The sequence below is a fragment of the Vanellus vanellus genome (genome assembly GCF_965231255.1).
Source record: "Vanellus vanellus genome assembly, chromosome: 6".
NCBI lineage: Eukaryota > Metazoa > Chordata > Aves > Charadriiformes > Charadriidae > Vanellus > Vanellus vanellus.
This window is the reverse complement of record NC_138911.1, coordinates 11,160,295-11,175,817: the sequence shown is the minus strand read 5'-3', so window position 1 is coordinate 11,175,817 and position 15,523 is coordinate 11,160,295. Positions and strand designations below refer to the sequence as shown.

General features: G+C 39.5%; 1 protein-coding gene across 1 annotated transcript in view; it reads right to left on the bottom strand.

Annotated features, from left to right (window-relative positions):
• Positions 1-373: 373 nt before the first annotated feature.
• The window catches only part of DKK3 (dickkopf WNT signaling pathway inhibitor 3), a 30,935-nt gene continuing 15,785 nt past the window's right edge, over positions 374-15,523 (bottom strand). Inside the window, exons 4-7 of the mRNA XM_082485811.1 lie at positions 9,132-9,224; positions 6,919-7,063; positions 4,264-4,420; positions 374-2,027 (exon numbers count right to left, since the gene is read on the bottom strand). Of these exons, the coding sequence (XP_082341937.1) occupies positions 1,784-2,027; positions 4,264-4,420; positions 6,919-7,063; positions 9,132-9,224 (639 nt within the window). The 3' untranslated portion in view covers positions 374-1,783. The remainder of the gene's footprint in view (positions 2,028-4,263; positions 4,421-6,918; positions 7,064-9,131; positions 9,225-15,523) is intronic.

The window sequence follows — 15,523 nt, the reverse complement described above, 5'->3', positions numbered from 1 at the left end:
AGTGAACTCTCAGAGAGCATGTTTATGTGTGCATGTGTTGGTGTGAGAATTGGTGGTAAAGTGAATCCTTAAACTAAAAGTTGGACCTTTCTGATGAAGTACCCTTCCTGTTCACAATGATAATAGTTATTAACATGTACCCAAGGAATTTGTTGAAGTTTTCATAGCCTAGAGGTGGTGAAAGACTTGCAGGCTAGTAGCTGTGCTTGTTAAGTGCTCTACTGTTCCAAATTAGACATAAGCAGTGTGGATTATTTGGGAAGAAGCTCCACGAAGTTACTTGAGTGGAGCCTCGTGTTGTCTTTTAATGTGCAATAACAGATGGTGAAATCTATACCCCAGAAAACCATTAATAGTGGCAGAGGCATTGTAGCAAACTGCTTGTTGAGACAGCTGGGAGCCGGGGAGTTAGGTGCATCAGATTTTATGCTTAAGATTGCTATTGATTTCTTAAGTCAATGACCTGTTAAAATGGTAATGATAATCCCATTTTGTAACGCGCAGATTTATGCCCATGGAAGTGTATTAAAAGCACAAACTGTTTCTCAAATAATTTTCTCTGGATGTAATAGAATCAAGGAGGAGAAGCACAAGTCTCTAAATGCAAGAATGACTTTAGGTTGTCTTTCTGCTAAACTGAAGTAATGAATTTATTATGTTCTCTGTCTCTCAAAAAGGGTAGGTGATAATGGAGTATAGTCGACAGCTCCTTGAACTGACATTACCCAAGAAGGTATATTCATGTCATGCAGAATGCTGCCATATATGTGGCACTGTATTTGGCTCTAGCTTAGGCATGGCCTTGTAATTGCAGCTGCACTATTTTCCTAGATATTGAGACTTTACACATTCAGTGTACAACAGAGAATCTGTGGTCTTTCTGTTCAGCCTATTTAGCTGTTAGTTCTGCAGTTTTGAATAATATCTTTTGCCCTTGAGAGACAGAGCCCTGAACAGTCAAGTTGAAAGCTTCTATATAGAAACCAATGTGTTATATGGATATAAGTATGTACACGCTATTTGTTATTTATATGGAAAATGTTGTAGGCTTTTTTCTTGATAGTATGCCCCTTATGTAGTGGGGGAGGCGAATGACCATTGCATATGAAAGTATAAAACTGAAGGGATGCTGTAGCTATGGAACACCAGTTCTGAGGTTACACTGCCAGCTGCTGCAGGACAGATGGCATCCATTGTACACAGCTGAAAAGAAGCTCTGGATATATTCATCTAAAAGGGTAAGCATCCTTTATCTTTTCCATCCTTCCACAATACGTGTGTGGCGGGGGAATGTGACACCCAGAATCTGTATGTTGCAGCTTCACTGATTATATTTTCTTTAAAAAAAAAAAAAAAAAAAAATCTGCTTAAGATAAATGATTAGAACAGTCCAGAGTAGATGGTTCTTAGCCCAGAAAAATAAGTGATTCTAAACATAGGTACTCAAAAGTCACTTCTACAGTCACTAATAAGATTATTTATGCTTATGTGTATTTTTTAATGAGTACAAGTACTGATACGTTTATTTCTAATGTACAAGGGGAAAGTACTAATCCAGAAGAAACGCTGACAGATTTCTCATTTGTCTTTGACAGCAGGTTTGGTCCAAGGATTGAATGAATTCAACAGTAATTTGAACATGCAGGTTTGGTGCACAGAAAAGGATGCTCACTGAAGACCTTGTTTATTGCACTTCTATCCAGCAGTATGTGTTTAGGATTTAGATAAGCAAGACACAAGACAAAAATTTCTAGAAATAACTAAACTGTCTGGTGTTCGGACCTCAAATTTCATCTCCCAAAAACAGATCATGAGCTAAGTCGGGCTCAGGCTTCAAACCTGCTTGGTCCTCTAGACTTTCTAATTCTTTACGCACTTCCTGAATGACACTGCTTTCTTCGTCATCGGAAAGAATATCTTGAGGTATCAAGCTGAGAAATGGCATCTCGTCCATGATTAAGGGATCTTCTTTTTCATTATTCCTGGTTTCATTGGCAGACAGTTCACACACAGATGTAGTGCTGTGGCTGTTGGATAAAGAGACATCTGGTCATATAGTACATCTTTTTGTGTTCTTTTGCTACTTCCTTAATAAAATTCTTCATTCCCTCCCCACATGAAGGCATGTTAAATGCATAATATTGTCAGATCTATCATAGCTGACTTCACAAACATCTGAGTTTGACGTGCTTGACAGCTGGAGAGTTAAAGATGAGATTTGCACTTACAGAGCTAGAACACAGATTCTAATAGCAAAAACTGTTTGCTACTGGGACACAAGATGGCAGTGGACATCAGCACACTCTGGCCCTTCTGCCTACGAGCAATAGTGATGACTAGTCCTTTCTGTTCATGTTGTAATACCAACTTAAGAAACATGATACTCCAGCTTAAAAGGAATGCAGAAAAAAATGTTTGCCATCAAGCTGTAGAGTTGAGAAAACTGTGAGCATTATTTATTTGGTCCTAAATAGGATAGCGTATGTAATACCTGCATTTGCTGCTTTGTTTTGAAAAGTAGCTTCAGTTGCCTGCAAACAAACATCCTACGCTTGTTGTAGGAACTTTAAAAGGGAGCAAGAATGATTTATATTTGTTGACAGGAGGCAGTGGAATAGAACTTGATCATGGTGCACCCGCTATCTCTTTGCACTGCGCAGGATGGAACAGGGCTACAGGTCCCTGTGACAGTGTGAGGTGACCACTGCTTGTGCCAGGCACCTCAACAACTGCTTAAAACTGCAGCCTCTTTCACTTGAAACAAAGGGTAAATGAACTGAAGATGTTCCTGAAGCTTGTTTTGTGTACATTTTGAATTATTCTATGTTTTCCTTTCTAGGAGTTTTGAGACTTCCATTTGTGGACTGACTATCCCCATATTCTCTTAAGATACGATCTGATAGTTTCAGTGTTTATCACTCACTAGTAATATTTAGCCAAGGGCCATTTCAAGCAAAGATGAGCTATTTCTTTTAATAAAAAAATGTTACCTGAATCTTCAAATTCACCACATAAATTCACAGAAGCAGCTTTATCTTACTGTCCATATGAGTCATGGGCAGGTGATATGCACAGTATTACTGTATTTGTGATAACTAAACAGATAAATAATTCTTGTGGCTATAGCTGGACACTTCAGTTATTCACACCCTAACTTGTTTCTGTGTCTCTATAGTCTCATCTGAAATGTTTCCCTTCTTACTAGATGCTGACACTTCCTAACATACCTTCCCTGAGGTTAAGGGTACTTGAACATTAACCAAAATATTGGTGCTGAAAGGATGGGATCAACTCTGCTTGCTTCCTTAGATCACATTTATGAAACAAAATGTGATCCAGTTACTTTTCATGCATGAAAAAATATAGAAATGAAGCTGGACACAGAAGAAGAGAGAAACGTTAATCTACATCTCTGCCACAGCTATGCTGTCTTGTAGAAAGTTAACATAATGAAAATGGTAATGTAGGAACAAACTTGGAGAGCTTATTTCATAGATAACATGTAAGTTTTCTAAAAATGCTTTTAGTGCAAAACTGAAACGATCTCACTTTCTCCCAATGAAATTGCTGATAATGCAAATAACTGTCCTTTTAAAGAATTATTAAAGGCATGACCTATTAAAAGTTTTAGCTTCTTGCAGAAAATACAGTCCGCCTGCTTCCTACTCCATGAAACTCAATGATACTGAAGAAATCTGCACAGTATGAATTTTTCAAGTCTGAACAGCGGATCTTAAGCCAGTGGTAGGGAAACTGCCTTCTTGGGTTAGTTTGAAACTGAAGGAAAGTGCAAGCACAGATATCTTTTTTTCTTGTGATAGAAGTAACCTTCTGTAAAACTGGTCAGTAGTACAGGAACATGCCTGTTTTATACTTACTGCATATATTAATATGTCTTTAATATGTCTTGCATATGAAAGCAAGCAAAACGTCCACCAACTTTCCATGTTAGATTGGGCTTCTCTTAGACAAGAGTGGTGTATAGAGAATTAAATTGGAATGATAGTACTTTCTGATTGATGAAAAAGCAGTACCAGTCTGATACACAAACTTAATTCACACTGGATTAAGGTGTTGCCAAACTCAATTAGACACATCTGTATGGGACGAAGCAGCAAGTTTGAGAAAGTTTCAATGCTACTGATGAGAAAAGCTGTCAAAAAAATACTTACAGAGTGGAAAAATCTGTAAGCTCTGTATCTAACACAGAAAGAGACCCCTCAAAAATTCCAAGCAGTTTACTTGCCCAGTTTTGATCTTTACCTCTGAGGTTGGCAGATCAAGCCACTTGCGCATGGGCATCGCTCAAGTACTCCATCGGGTTCCAGTTCCCAGGTGATGAGGTTGAGAAGTCTGTTTGAAGGATCATGGCAGGGTTCACCTTCTTCAGGTAATGGAGTGCACACAGGAAACAGTAGTTCTGCGTGCCAGAGTAAATTAATTTTATGAGAAGTCATTAACTGTCTGCTAAACTAAGATGACCTAATCTTTACGTCTACACGCGAGACATGAAAATACAGACTTGACTTTAAGTCCCTTTCCATATTAGGGAGCATTAACTTAATGTTCTTTCCACTAGGTGGGAGTAAGATATTTGAAGTTTATGCTTAATGAGCAAGATCGATTCCTGCTTCTTCACGAAGAGACTATTGTCAATAAAGTAGTACTGCACAACTCCATCCCTTGGAGATATGAAAGACTATTCTAAAACCAATAAAACTAACGCTACAGTGAACCCTCTGCAATGTGTAGCATTAATTATTTAAAATCTGAATAGAAAAATACCTGTATATTTTAGAAGTTATTTTTCTATTTCTTCTATTTTTTTGCAGAGGTTACAAATACAGATTGTTCAGAGACTAAATAATGAGGGTACAAGAACTACTACTCAGCCATTTAATTTGTTATAGTAATTCTACAATAGGCAAAGCTGGCTGGTGGCATTTAGGGCTTGGCATCCTTGTTTCTGCACAGGAGTGAATTTCAACCTGCGTAAGAAATTTAGAAGGATACGTCATTGGGGTTTTCTTATGCTAGTAACTTAGAGTGTCAGCCTTGAATTTGGCTCTTCCAGATGTTCCTATCAAACCTCCCTTCTTCCTCTTGTCTTCATTCACCTCATTTTTTTGTGGTATGGCAGAATAAAATATTTGAAGAGTTTGGAATTTTAAGTTTTTTAAAGAGGCTTGGTCAAAATATATGTGTGTGTGGGTACATGCAGACATACACATATGCTTTATGTATATGACTTACTAGTTCCTAATTCTAAAACGGGTATCTTAAGCAGTAAATGCTCCATAGTTTACTCCAATTTTATATAAAAATATACATGTAAAGACAGTCTAATCTTTATTAGGACAAGCTTTTGCAATGCTCGAGTGGTGGAGAAAGTCCTTGAGGTTAGGCCTAACCTGAAAAACCCTAAAGCACTGCTAGAGCAGACAACTGTAGACAATGAAAGTCCATTGCTTTTAATCAACAGCTCTATTTAAAGTTTTGATAATAGTTTTCCATCAATTCTAGTCAATATTCTTATCTATGGTATTGTTCCTTCCTGAGTTACAGGTTTGTACTAAATTTCGTTTCAAGCCAAGCTCTAATGTATACTTAAATTAGTGTGAATGTCTTACGCATCTGGAATAATCATGAGGACACAGCTTGTTTGGATCCCATAGGAAATCAGGGCTGCAGAAGCAGTGTTACCCTCCCGGTACCCTAGCCCTGTGCTGCTAACGCCAATGGATGCATACTGCTGATTTACTCATCTCTGCAGCATAAGCAGAGATTCAAAATCCTGCTTGGTAAAAGTAATAGTCATTTAGTAAAAGTGCTCTTTCTGTCTCATTTCAGAATCAGAGTACAAAGAAATCTCTGCTAGAGCTTAGCAAAACCTGTAAATGCTTTAGGCTGTGAAGGAGGAAAATAAACCTGCTCTAACGGAAACTTGCTGAAATTAAACTTGTTTAACATGGGAAGTCTAGTATGTAATGCTCAAAATTGACAAGGAAAAGCTGAGCAGACCCCCTTGCCTTTAAATGGTGTTTTCCTGAAATGCCCTGGTGGCCTGATCCCCCAGCAGGCTGATGGGGGGGACAGGCAGCCCAACTGTCAGCGAAGGTACAAGGTCACCTCTTACTCCTAGCAAGAGCCAGGAAAACAGCTACCTAGAGAAGTATCTACCTGGTGTGGAAAGGTGGTTGGAATTGTATCCTGTTGCTACAAAATTATGGTGAACTATGACCAAAGCTGCGAGGAACCAGTGGTTATAAAACAGTAGAAGCAGCTGGGCCCTGGCCAGGCAGGATTTAGGACTGATTTCAGGCCTGATACCCTCTCCTCCCTTCTGTAAATCAAGTTTCACATTCCCATGTGGACTGACAACATAATCTGGAACATAATTCCTCCATGTATCTTGGCCGTCCAGTCAGCATTGCATAGCGTGGTGCCCTGGAAGGCTCATATAAAACTCAGAGTATGAAATGTATCTGTGGTCTGGTTCTGATGGCCTGCTTGCTGATACGAAGGAAAAGCCACTTTCAGTAGCCTCATTCATTTATTTCGTACATTTGTAATTCTCTTATTTTTGTTCTATTGGGTGAAAATTTGACACAGAGCTTTGCTACTTTTAAATGTCTGAAAAATCTACTGTTTCTAAAGGAGAGTTTGTGCTGCTCGTGCGGGTCTACTCTTTAGTGTGGAACAGGCTTTTCTTTCACCATTGCGCACCCCTATCAGACTGCTTCTCACTCTTAATTCTATTAAAGTTTCATAATGAAGTTAACACAGTGCGCTCCACAAGCCAGGAGAGAATGACCTATTGATTCTGTAGAGGTTTAACCTCTTCACCTGGGCAAAAGAGCTAAGTATGATCGCTCCTGTATTGTAGAATTAATAGGATAAAAAGCAAAAGCTCTGTACCTTTCTGAAAAGCACAGCACATTCCAGGGTTGCAGTCCTGCTGGTTCTCACAAATGGTGCCGTTCTCTCCTTTTGAAGTGGATTTCCTGCACTCGCCCCAAACGCAAAGCTGGTCTCCACAGCATTCAACATCCCGGGAGCAATGCTGGCCAATGGAAAAAGCACGTGACAAAACCGTCACTCCAGCACTAATTGCGTCTATCAACAGATGGCTAAATGTGGAATTAGACCCTGGCCCTGAAGATAACTGCATATATGTGCTTTAAATATATGCATGTCATATTCCCAGTGTTTAAACAGAACTATGTAGGTTCTCGATTTCAGGCAGACATAAAACTACTTGCCAGACAGGAACCTCTGCAGCAGAGTAACAGCACTCCTGTACTATTATACTTTCAATCTTACAAAACCTGAATTCTTATTTTAGCGTTTACATCAAAATTGATCATCAGCCAGACATCCTACAGTGTGATATGGATTTCAGGGCAGTCTTTTGCAATCGAGGAAAAAAAAAAAAAGAATCATTATCAACGGAAAATGTTACTGATTCTTTTTGCATTGTTAAATGCAGTCAGGAATTTACAATTTGTTCAGAAGGATTGCTCTCAAACAGCAAAGCTAAAAAATCTTACTCAAATGCAATTTTTAGTTAGTAATAAGAACCAGATCTCATTTGTAACCCAGACTCTTTGAAAAAAATCTGTTTGAAGAAAAATTCTCTTTGCAAATCAGAAATGCAAATCTCTAGCTAAAGATAGCTTTGTATGACAATTGTCCCAGTGTTTCAACTACACACACCTAAAAAATCAACCTAATAAAAGCGGTGTCACTTTGTTTCTTTTTTTAGGTAGTTTGATTAACATCTTAAAGATTCCTAGTAGGTCAGCATTTTAACAGCTTTTTTCTATGTAAAGCCCTTTCTGGGCATCCATACAAAATAAGAATTTCTTTTCCAGTGGATCCCACAGGAAGTGTTTAACACAGGGCAAGAAGTAGGACTAGCACTATTAAGACCTGCTAATTTAAGAAAAGTGTCTTGTAACTGTGGGGGTTCTAGGTGAGGGAATTGATCCTACCACCTTCAGTCTGAGCTCACTTTACAACAGGAGTGTAGCTAGGACCCAATTTTTACTTTCTTTATCCCACAAACATTCTGAAGACTGCAAAGAAAAGGGTGTGTGTTTGTGTGTGTAGGTATTAGGTCATCCCAATCTTGATTTTTAATTATTCCATGTTAACATGAAAAATTATCAGTTTAACATTTTCTAAAATATGAAGAATAAACTTTCTTAATGACACTAGCATGTATTCAGGACTTGTGTTTAAGCAAGCATTCAGTCCACTCAAGTCAATAGAGCTCCCTGAAGTTATCAAGCTAAGTAAGTATTTAAATCATTTCAGAAATAGCCTGGTGCTTTTAGATCATAATAATCCTATTGCTTACATGACTTTACAGCAAGGTTTGCTTGCTTGTAGACTTAACTGTCTGCAAATGCTTTGAGGAATGAAATTTGTTTCACAAAGAGGCCATCAACATAACTTAGATGAAAAGGGACAGTCAAATAAATGGCCTTTTTCGCCAGACTGCTCTTAAACTGGGTTTTTACCACGGAAAAAAACTGAACTTTTTAGGCACCTGTTACCTACAGAAGATAACTGAAACACAGCTAATTACCAAGAGCGTTTATCTTTTAGCTCAAAAGACAGGAATTGACTGCTTCCTGAGGTTCACAGATTTAAATAATGTGAATGATCCATGTAAGAGGATCATTTACAGTAACAACCGCACTACAGCATTGTACAAGTTGTCAACGCGGGCCAGAGCGCAGGCTGCTGCAATTCTCTTTGTGAATCAAGAGCTGGAAACGACCAGTTGTCAGCTGAGCCTTAGGAGCTGGCACAGTATTTCCTCTTTGCCCGTTCCACTGGCAACCTACAATGTGTTAGTTTACACTGTCCTTAGGCCACCAAACAAGTCAAGCTTCAGTCAGGAGGAGCGGAGTGCAGGTTTTAAAGCATATGAGAACAGAAACCTTAAAACTCAGTTGCGTTAACAGGCAGAAAGAAAAAATTCTACACATCCATTTTTTAACCTCATGCAGAAATCTTTGCATTTTCTTTTCTACCAATTTTGACTTGCTGACGTTAGCAGCAATAACTTATATATTGAGTTTCTAAAAACGACATAAAATCACATCTCATTCAGGACTTACTGTATGCTGGGTTTTACAGAGCTGACACTTGTATTCAAAGGTGGAGAACTGGCAATATTTCCCTGTTTCACAGTCTTCGTCGATGATACACTCCTGAAGAAAAGGATAAAAGTGTAATTTGCCACTGTGTGACAGAAATCCCCCTGTCTTCTTGAAATACCAGAAGGTCTTGATTGATTACATTTCTTATTTGGGAACCAAGAAAAAAAGCTTGCTTCGGTTCTTCATGCAACCACAGTTCTGTGATAGAACAACGCTATCTCCCTGGCATACCTAAATAGTGGGGCCTCAAAGTGTTAGGTGGCTTCACTTCTTGTATAATATTAATACCAGCAACCTCAAGAAAATAAATTGTCTTGTTCTGCAGGCTTTTGGTTTGTCTTTTTTGGGGGGGAGGGGGTCTGAAGACATTTGTACTAAATCTATTCTACTTGTATTAGAGTAACAATTGTGATTCATTACTTGTTGGCTGTTTTTCCAATGGGGGGCAAGACTGAATGAACGAGGCTACACCACAGCAGCCAAGAGTATCTTTATGCTCTGTGGGAGACCGTTCTGCAACAGCTTTCTTGATCCCAGGCCAGGTAGCTTTACGCTGTCCTCCCTCCTCTTCCCCAGCAACATTAGTGCTGACCTCAGAAGCGCTACAGCACTGTTAGCTTCCCTAACCCAGCAAGGACAGCCCTAAGGGAAAAGGGAAATGTGTTTCCTTTCCCTTTTAACTGCTCCTCTGTGCGCCTTTGCAAGGGGCAGACAAATTCTTCTCAGGCAAACATAAGCATCTTTGCAATGCCTCAGCATTTCTGTCGGCAACAGCTCCTATGCTGAAAAATGTAGTGCTTCCTTCCGCAGGACTGGTAACGTTAAACATTCCTGGGACTTTATGGTAACAGCAGCACTACCTTAAAGACGGTACTTCCGGGAAGCAGTAGGAGTCATACACTATTTGATCTCCTTTTCCTGGTTGATGGCACACCTCTCGTGTACCTGTCACCATAGCCCATCACCTGCAAGCTCACAGTGGCAAATGTCTGAATACCTACACAAGTGAATTGTAAATCCTTACTTGAATTAAATTTGAATATTGCAAAATATGCAGGAGCAGATTCTCAGCTGATATCATTCCTCTGGCATCTCCCTGCTGTCAATGGAGTTAATTTACATTTAACATTCTAGCCTGTCGAAGAACATTATTTCCACATCGCGTGCTTTTGAAATGCACGTAACAAACTCAGTGTTTCCCCCCACCTTGTTTGCAGCATATGGCCATTCAGCAGACAGGTTTGAACACCAATTTAAGATTGACAAGTACTGAAGAGCCCCATCCATCCCAGGGGAAAACAAAGCCCCACAGTTCCCTAATGCATCAGCCTTTGCTGCCCAGCTAAGACACTAGAGTAGGCCTCAAGTTAGCAAGGTGTGAGGGACACCTGGGTCCCCATTTGAATCACAGACTCAGACTAAAGCTTCTTCACCCAGAGGTCCCACAAGCACTGTGGTAGAGGCGGCTCATCTTTCATTCATGCTGCACAGGGTGGACGTACAAACTAGTCAGAAATTCTGCCCAGAACACAACTCTGCGGGTATGGCAGTGAGGAAAATACAGAAAGTGTGTATGTTTGTGTATCCCTGATGTGTCCAGTTCACAGGGAGAGGGTGTTTTCTCTTCCCATCTAATGGTTACCTCTTACAAATTTATACCACCATAGGGTTGATGCTATCCTTTTGCTATTAGTCAATTAAAAAAAAAAAAAAAGAAAAAGGAATTATAAAAAAATCCCCGAATTTTCTGAAGAAACCACTGGATTGTTCTTTGGCAGATATTAATCTCACTTGCTGGAGCAGATCAACTGTTGTCTGTGCACCCTTTATTGAAAGTCTCCACTGAGCTTTTTATTTTCTATTTCTACTTGTTTAGATCATTTCTCCCCAAACTGCTGACTTCTTCTACCCCATCCCAGTTGGGTTTTGCATTTCAGCTGGGCTGAAAATTAGCTCAGCAAGAAGTTTAAGTGAAGCTCTTAAATTACTATAATCACTGAAAGAGGAAAAGATTACATTGTGAAACAGCGATACTGCCTTCAGATCTTCTCCAGATTAGACCTTACAGAAGCTTATTGCCCTGCGTGAGACAAGGCTGCTCTGCATGAAGTGCAGTGCCTCACCTAAGTTACCCATTTTGGCCACCTGAGATGTTTTCAAACAGTTTGATTACCCAGAACACAGAACAGAAGCCAAACACAGTCTAGGGCTTGATTCTTTTCAAGTCAATGACATGATATTGAGGTTATATGTTTATAATTAAGTTTAAGACATTAGTATCACCGGCTCTAGGCTGCTATAAATTATCACAATGTTTTTGCAGTTTCATTATTCCAGTACAGTGCGTCTTCTGCTTGTTTGCCTTTGTGTTGCTACATAATCACATTGGTCAAAATCCAAATGTTGTATAGTATGTCTGAGGTTTTGTGGTTCCATTAGCCACTTCTCTTCAGTAGCCATGCTCCTTCTGTCCAATTTTCTGTCTGTAGCTTTGTCAGCTGCTTTTATGAATCCCTCTGTATAAACCATACTCAGAATAAAGTATACTGTTTCATTCCTGTTCCATCCACTTTCAGGCAAACAGCCAGGTCTCAGTGTAGTCAGTTTTTCCAATTGTCCCTCTCCACAAAGGAGAAATCTTGCCATAATCGTTTTTAATCTCATGGAGTAACTCTCTCTCTAGCTTTAAAACCACCTAACAACAAAATTGCCATTCTCCAGTCACTGCTTTCTCCCGCGCTAATGAGTCTCCTGCCAAAAAACTTCTTTTTCCCCTCTTACTGAATTGTGTCCCGCCAGTTCAGACTTCCAGTTTTATGAGGGTTTTCAGCTGGGCAAAATATCCCTTCACGGTTTTCTTTCCTGGCATGGAAAAAGCTTGCTTTCCTATGATCTCTGTGAAATTTTGTGCCACACTCCAAACCAACTTCCTTCACCCAGGTATTATAATCTGTAGTCAATGCAGAACTCAGTAATGCTTACAGATGCAGATGTGTAACCTTTTATCTTTTTTTTTTCTCTCTTTTTTTTTTAATTTATTTAATCAGGGTACAGACCTTTTCTAATCAGACTACCTTGAGACACAACAGTCGCTCGACAAGGAGCAAATCTAAACATCTGCTGCAATAGATTCTGAACAGTCCATTTTTTTCTGGAATTCTGCAAACTAAGTTATTTCTCAGAATATTTTGTCTTTGTCAGTGTAAACTGAGGAGAGGAGGTGCTGGTTTCTGACATGCAGCAGAGCCTACAAGATGAGCAGATAGCTTAAAGACAGAATTAGCTACACTTACAATGGTGTACGTCTCTCTGAAATCCATTACAATGTTATACCTGTTAATTTAAAATAGCAGCAAAGGAATATGCTGTTTGAGAAGTGCTAAAGAATAATGCAGGGTGAAAGCAGCATTGCCTGTTTATTAATGGGTATACTAGGGCTCATAAACAACAGAAGCCAGGATGGAGAAAAGCATGCTATGTACCTGTAAGTACATACTCAGCATCCTGTGGGCTCTTATTATAATATTGTACTCTGCAGTGAATATCCTGCAACACCTGAAAGCAATCTGGGGGTTAGGATCTGTTCCAAAACCAACAGGGGAGAAAAAAAAAAAAAAACAACAAAACACTGAAACTCGTGGAAAAGGGTCTCTGTATTATAAGACTGCTAAAACAACGACTGTTGAAAGAAACTTTAGTTTTCTTGTCTTTGGCAGATTATGCCAAGTCGTTGTTTGCTTTCCTAAGGAACGGTTAGTCTCCACACTGGAGAATAAAAAAATGACAGATGTTACTGATAGTGAAGTGTCGTAGGACCACAACTACCAGAAAACTGAAACAGATGCCTGAGCGCGAGATGGCACAGGAGTGGACAGGTCAGAACTGGGGTAACAGGTTTTGACAAGAGTACTTTCCTTCGGGCTGAAAGTTTACATATACAGGAAAGGCACAGAAGAAAAAAAGTTCTTTTTCAATGTGATACAACAATCTTCACGCTCCAGCCAATAGCATGCCTTTGACCTAGAAGGCGCTACGGGCTATTTTGGCAGACTGTACTTGACTGGTGGAGTGTAGCCAACTGTGGTGTGGACCACATTATCCTCTGCCCATATCACACATTAAGGACAAAGAGGGAGAAATGAAGCATTTCTCAGTTGAAGTTATCAAAGCAGAACTACAAGGCCAGAGATAACCTACTTTCGCATAGAAACACACTTTTGTTCGCAGTGTTCATCTGGTTTCTGCACCTCACTATGGTAATATTTTAATGCACTGTTTCGCTTGTCATATACAATGTACTGCAATCATGCTTATTTTGCTCTGCTCTTTTTCCCCTTAATTCCTAATTAACATCCTCAGTGTAGACCAGAAAATATGCTCAAGTCTATTCTGATACTGTCTGACTTCCAAAATGGAATCATTGATTTTAAATTAAAAATTGACATTTGATTTGTCTATTCCTTGTCCCCACTCACACTCAGCCTGCCTCCCACATTCTCAAAAAGTCCTTCTTCAAAGATAATTTTAAACAAAACTCTCTCTTCACTATTCGTATCTTCAGCCAGTATTTGTCAGGGACAGGCAAATGACTGTCCAGAATGAGCTTTCCTTTGCTTCTGGGCTCTTTACACTTTAGTTTAGAACCCAAGAAAGCAGAGGAAGGCGCTGTTGATAACTTTATACACAACTTTTCAATGGTGATTAATATATCTATCAAAGCTAGACACTGAGCACGGGGCAGGGGGAGAGTATATGGAACAGAAAATGCCCCTGTGGTAAGGGGCAGCTGTAGTGGAGAAACTCAGTGGCAGTTGTTTGCCAAGGTCACTGACTGCTCTGACATGAGAACAGTAAGTGGGATTCAAATAGGAGAACCACTTTTCCCCTCCTTGTGTAAGCTATATGGCCCAGTTTGCTGGCTTACTCTGATCCAGTTGCAGATTGTGACTACGCACCTTTGGAAACTGCCTAACAGCTGATGGAGAGGCAGGCTTTTTTTTTGCCTTGGCACTGCCTGTACACCTGTAAGCCAAAAGAGCCATTCCAAAGTGTTCATTCCTAACCCTCTATGGATTTCAAGTTCACAAGCCATAAAGTATAGAGGCAAAATTCACCAGTTTCAGAGAGGTAAGGAAGTTTTGCCAGCAGGTACGCAACATAGGAAGCAACGCTACAAAAGCATTTGGTACCACAACTAGAAAATTATTTTTAATAACAACCTTGGAAATGCGTGGGGGCACCTCTCGCAGTCTACTGGGACAACTACACTTCAAAAGCTTCTCTGAACAAAAAGCTCCTTTAAATGTTTTTTAAAAGCTCCTGAAATAAAAACAATCCTTTTCTAAAAACCTGTAACTCAAGTAAAACTCAATGTTAACCTCCATAAATGGTAGCTACAGATCCTTCCCAAAGAGTTTCAGAACTCACCCAACTGTATCTGTGAGACAACGGTAATTTCAGCCAAAGCTGAAGCGCTCTACCAAAACCACTTGTTCACATTGAAACAGACATTTCTTAGCAATTAGCACTTCTAAGAGTTAATGTTTACTTCTGTGATTACATATCGCCTTCTAGGTTTTGTTTTAATTTCTACAAGTCATTTCACATAGGGCCGGTCTCCATTACTGCAGCAGATGGCAAAAACTGCTGAGTAGTAAGGAAAAAAACCCATAAAAACTGTTTTATATCCTACACGTACTACGTGTATTAGAAAAATGGTGGAATTACATAAAATGGAATATTGTTTTATGGAAACTGCTACCATAGTTTGAATTGCAGTAGCATTCCACTTCCTAATCTCTTAGTTGTCTAGACAGGGCACATAATGCATTCATCTTTAATGAGATATGAATTAATTTGCCTTGAAATACCTCAAAACCTCTGTAATACTTTCCAGCACAGCAAACCTCTTACTGCTGTCTTGCCAAGTACACAGCACTCATAAAAATAAGGACTACTGTTAAAAAAATACATACTAAAAAGAGCAGATGTGAGTTGCAAACTATGGTATTAGTCACATCCCAGTGCTATGTGGGTAAGTCAGCTATTTGCGTGGCTGCTCAACAGGAATGTGACTTCTGAGTTCAAAACTAATAAACAAGAAAATACAAGCCACTTCCTCAGTTTTGTCTTGAACTTCTCTATAGAATTAATCTCACCCATTTCCTTTTCCCTCTCTGGTCAAAAACCAGAACATTTTAATTGGAAAAATTTCATTTCTGGCTCTCCGGACAATGCAATATGAATGAATGCAAAATTCTTCCAACTGAAATAGTCTATCCTGTTCTATTCTATACATGACATGACTGAAGACAGCCCAAAGGCACCTGAGCTCGGCGTTAGGTGCCAAA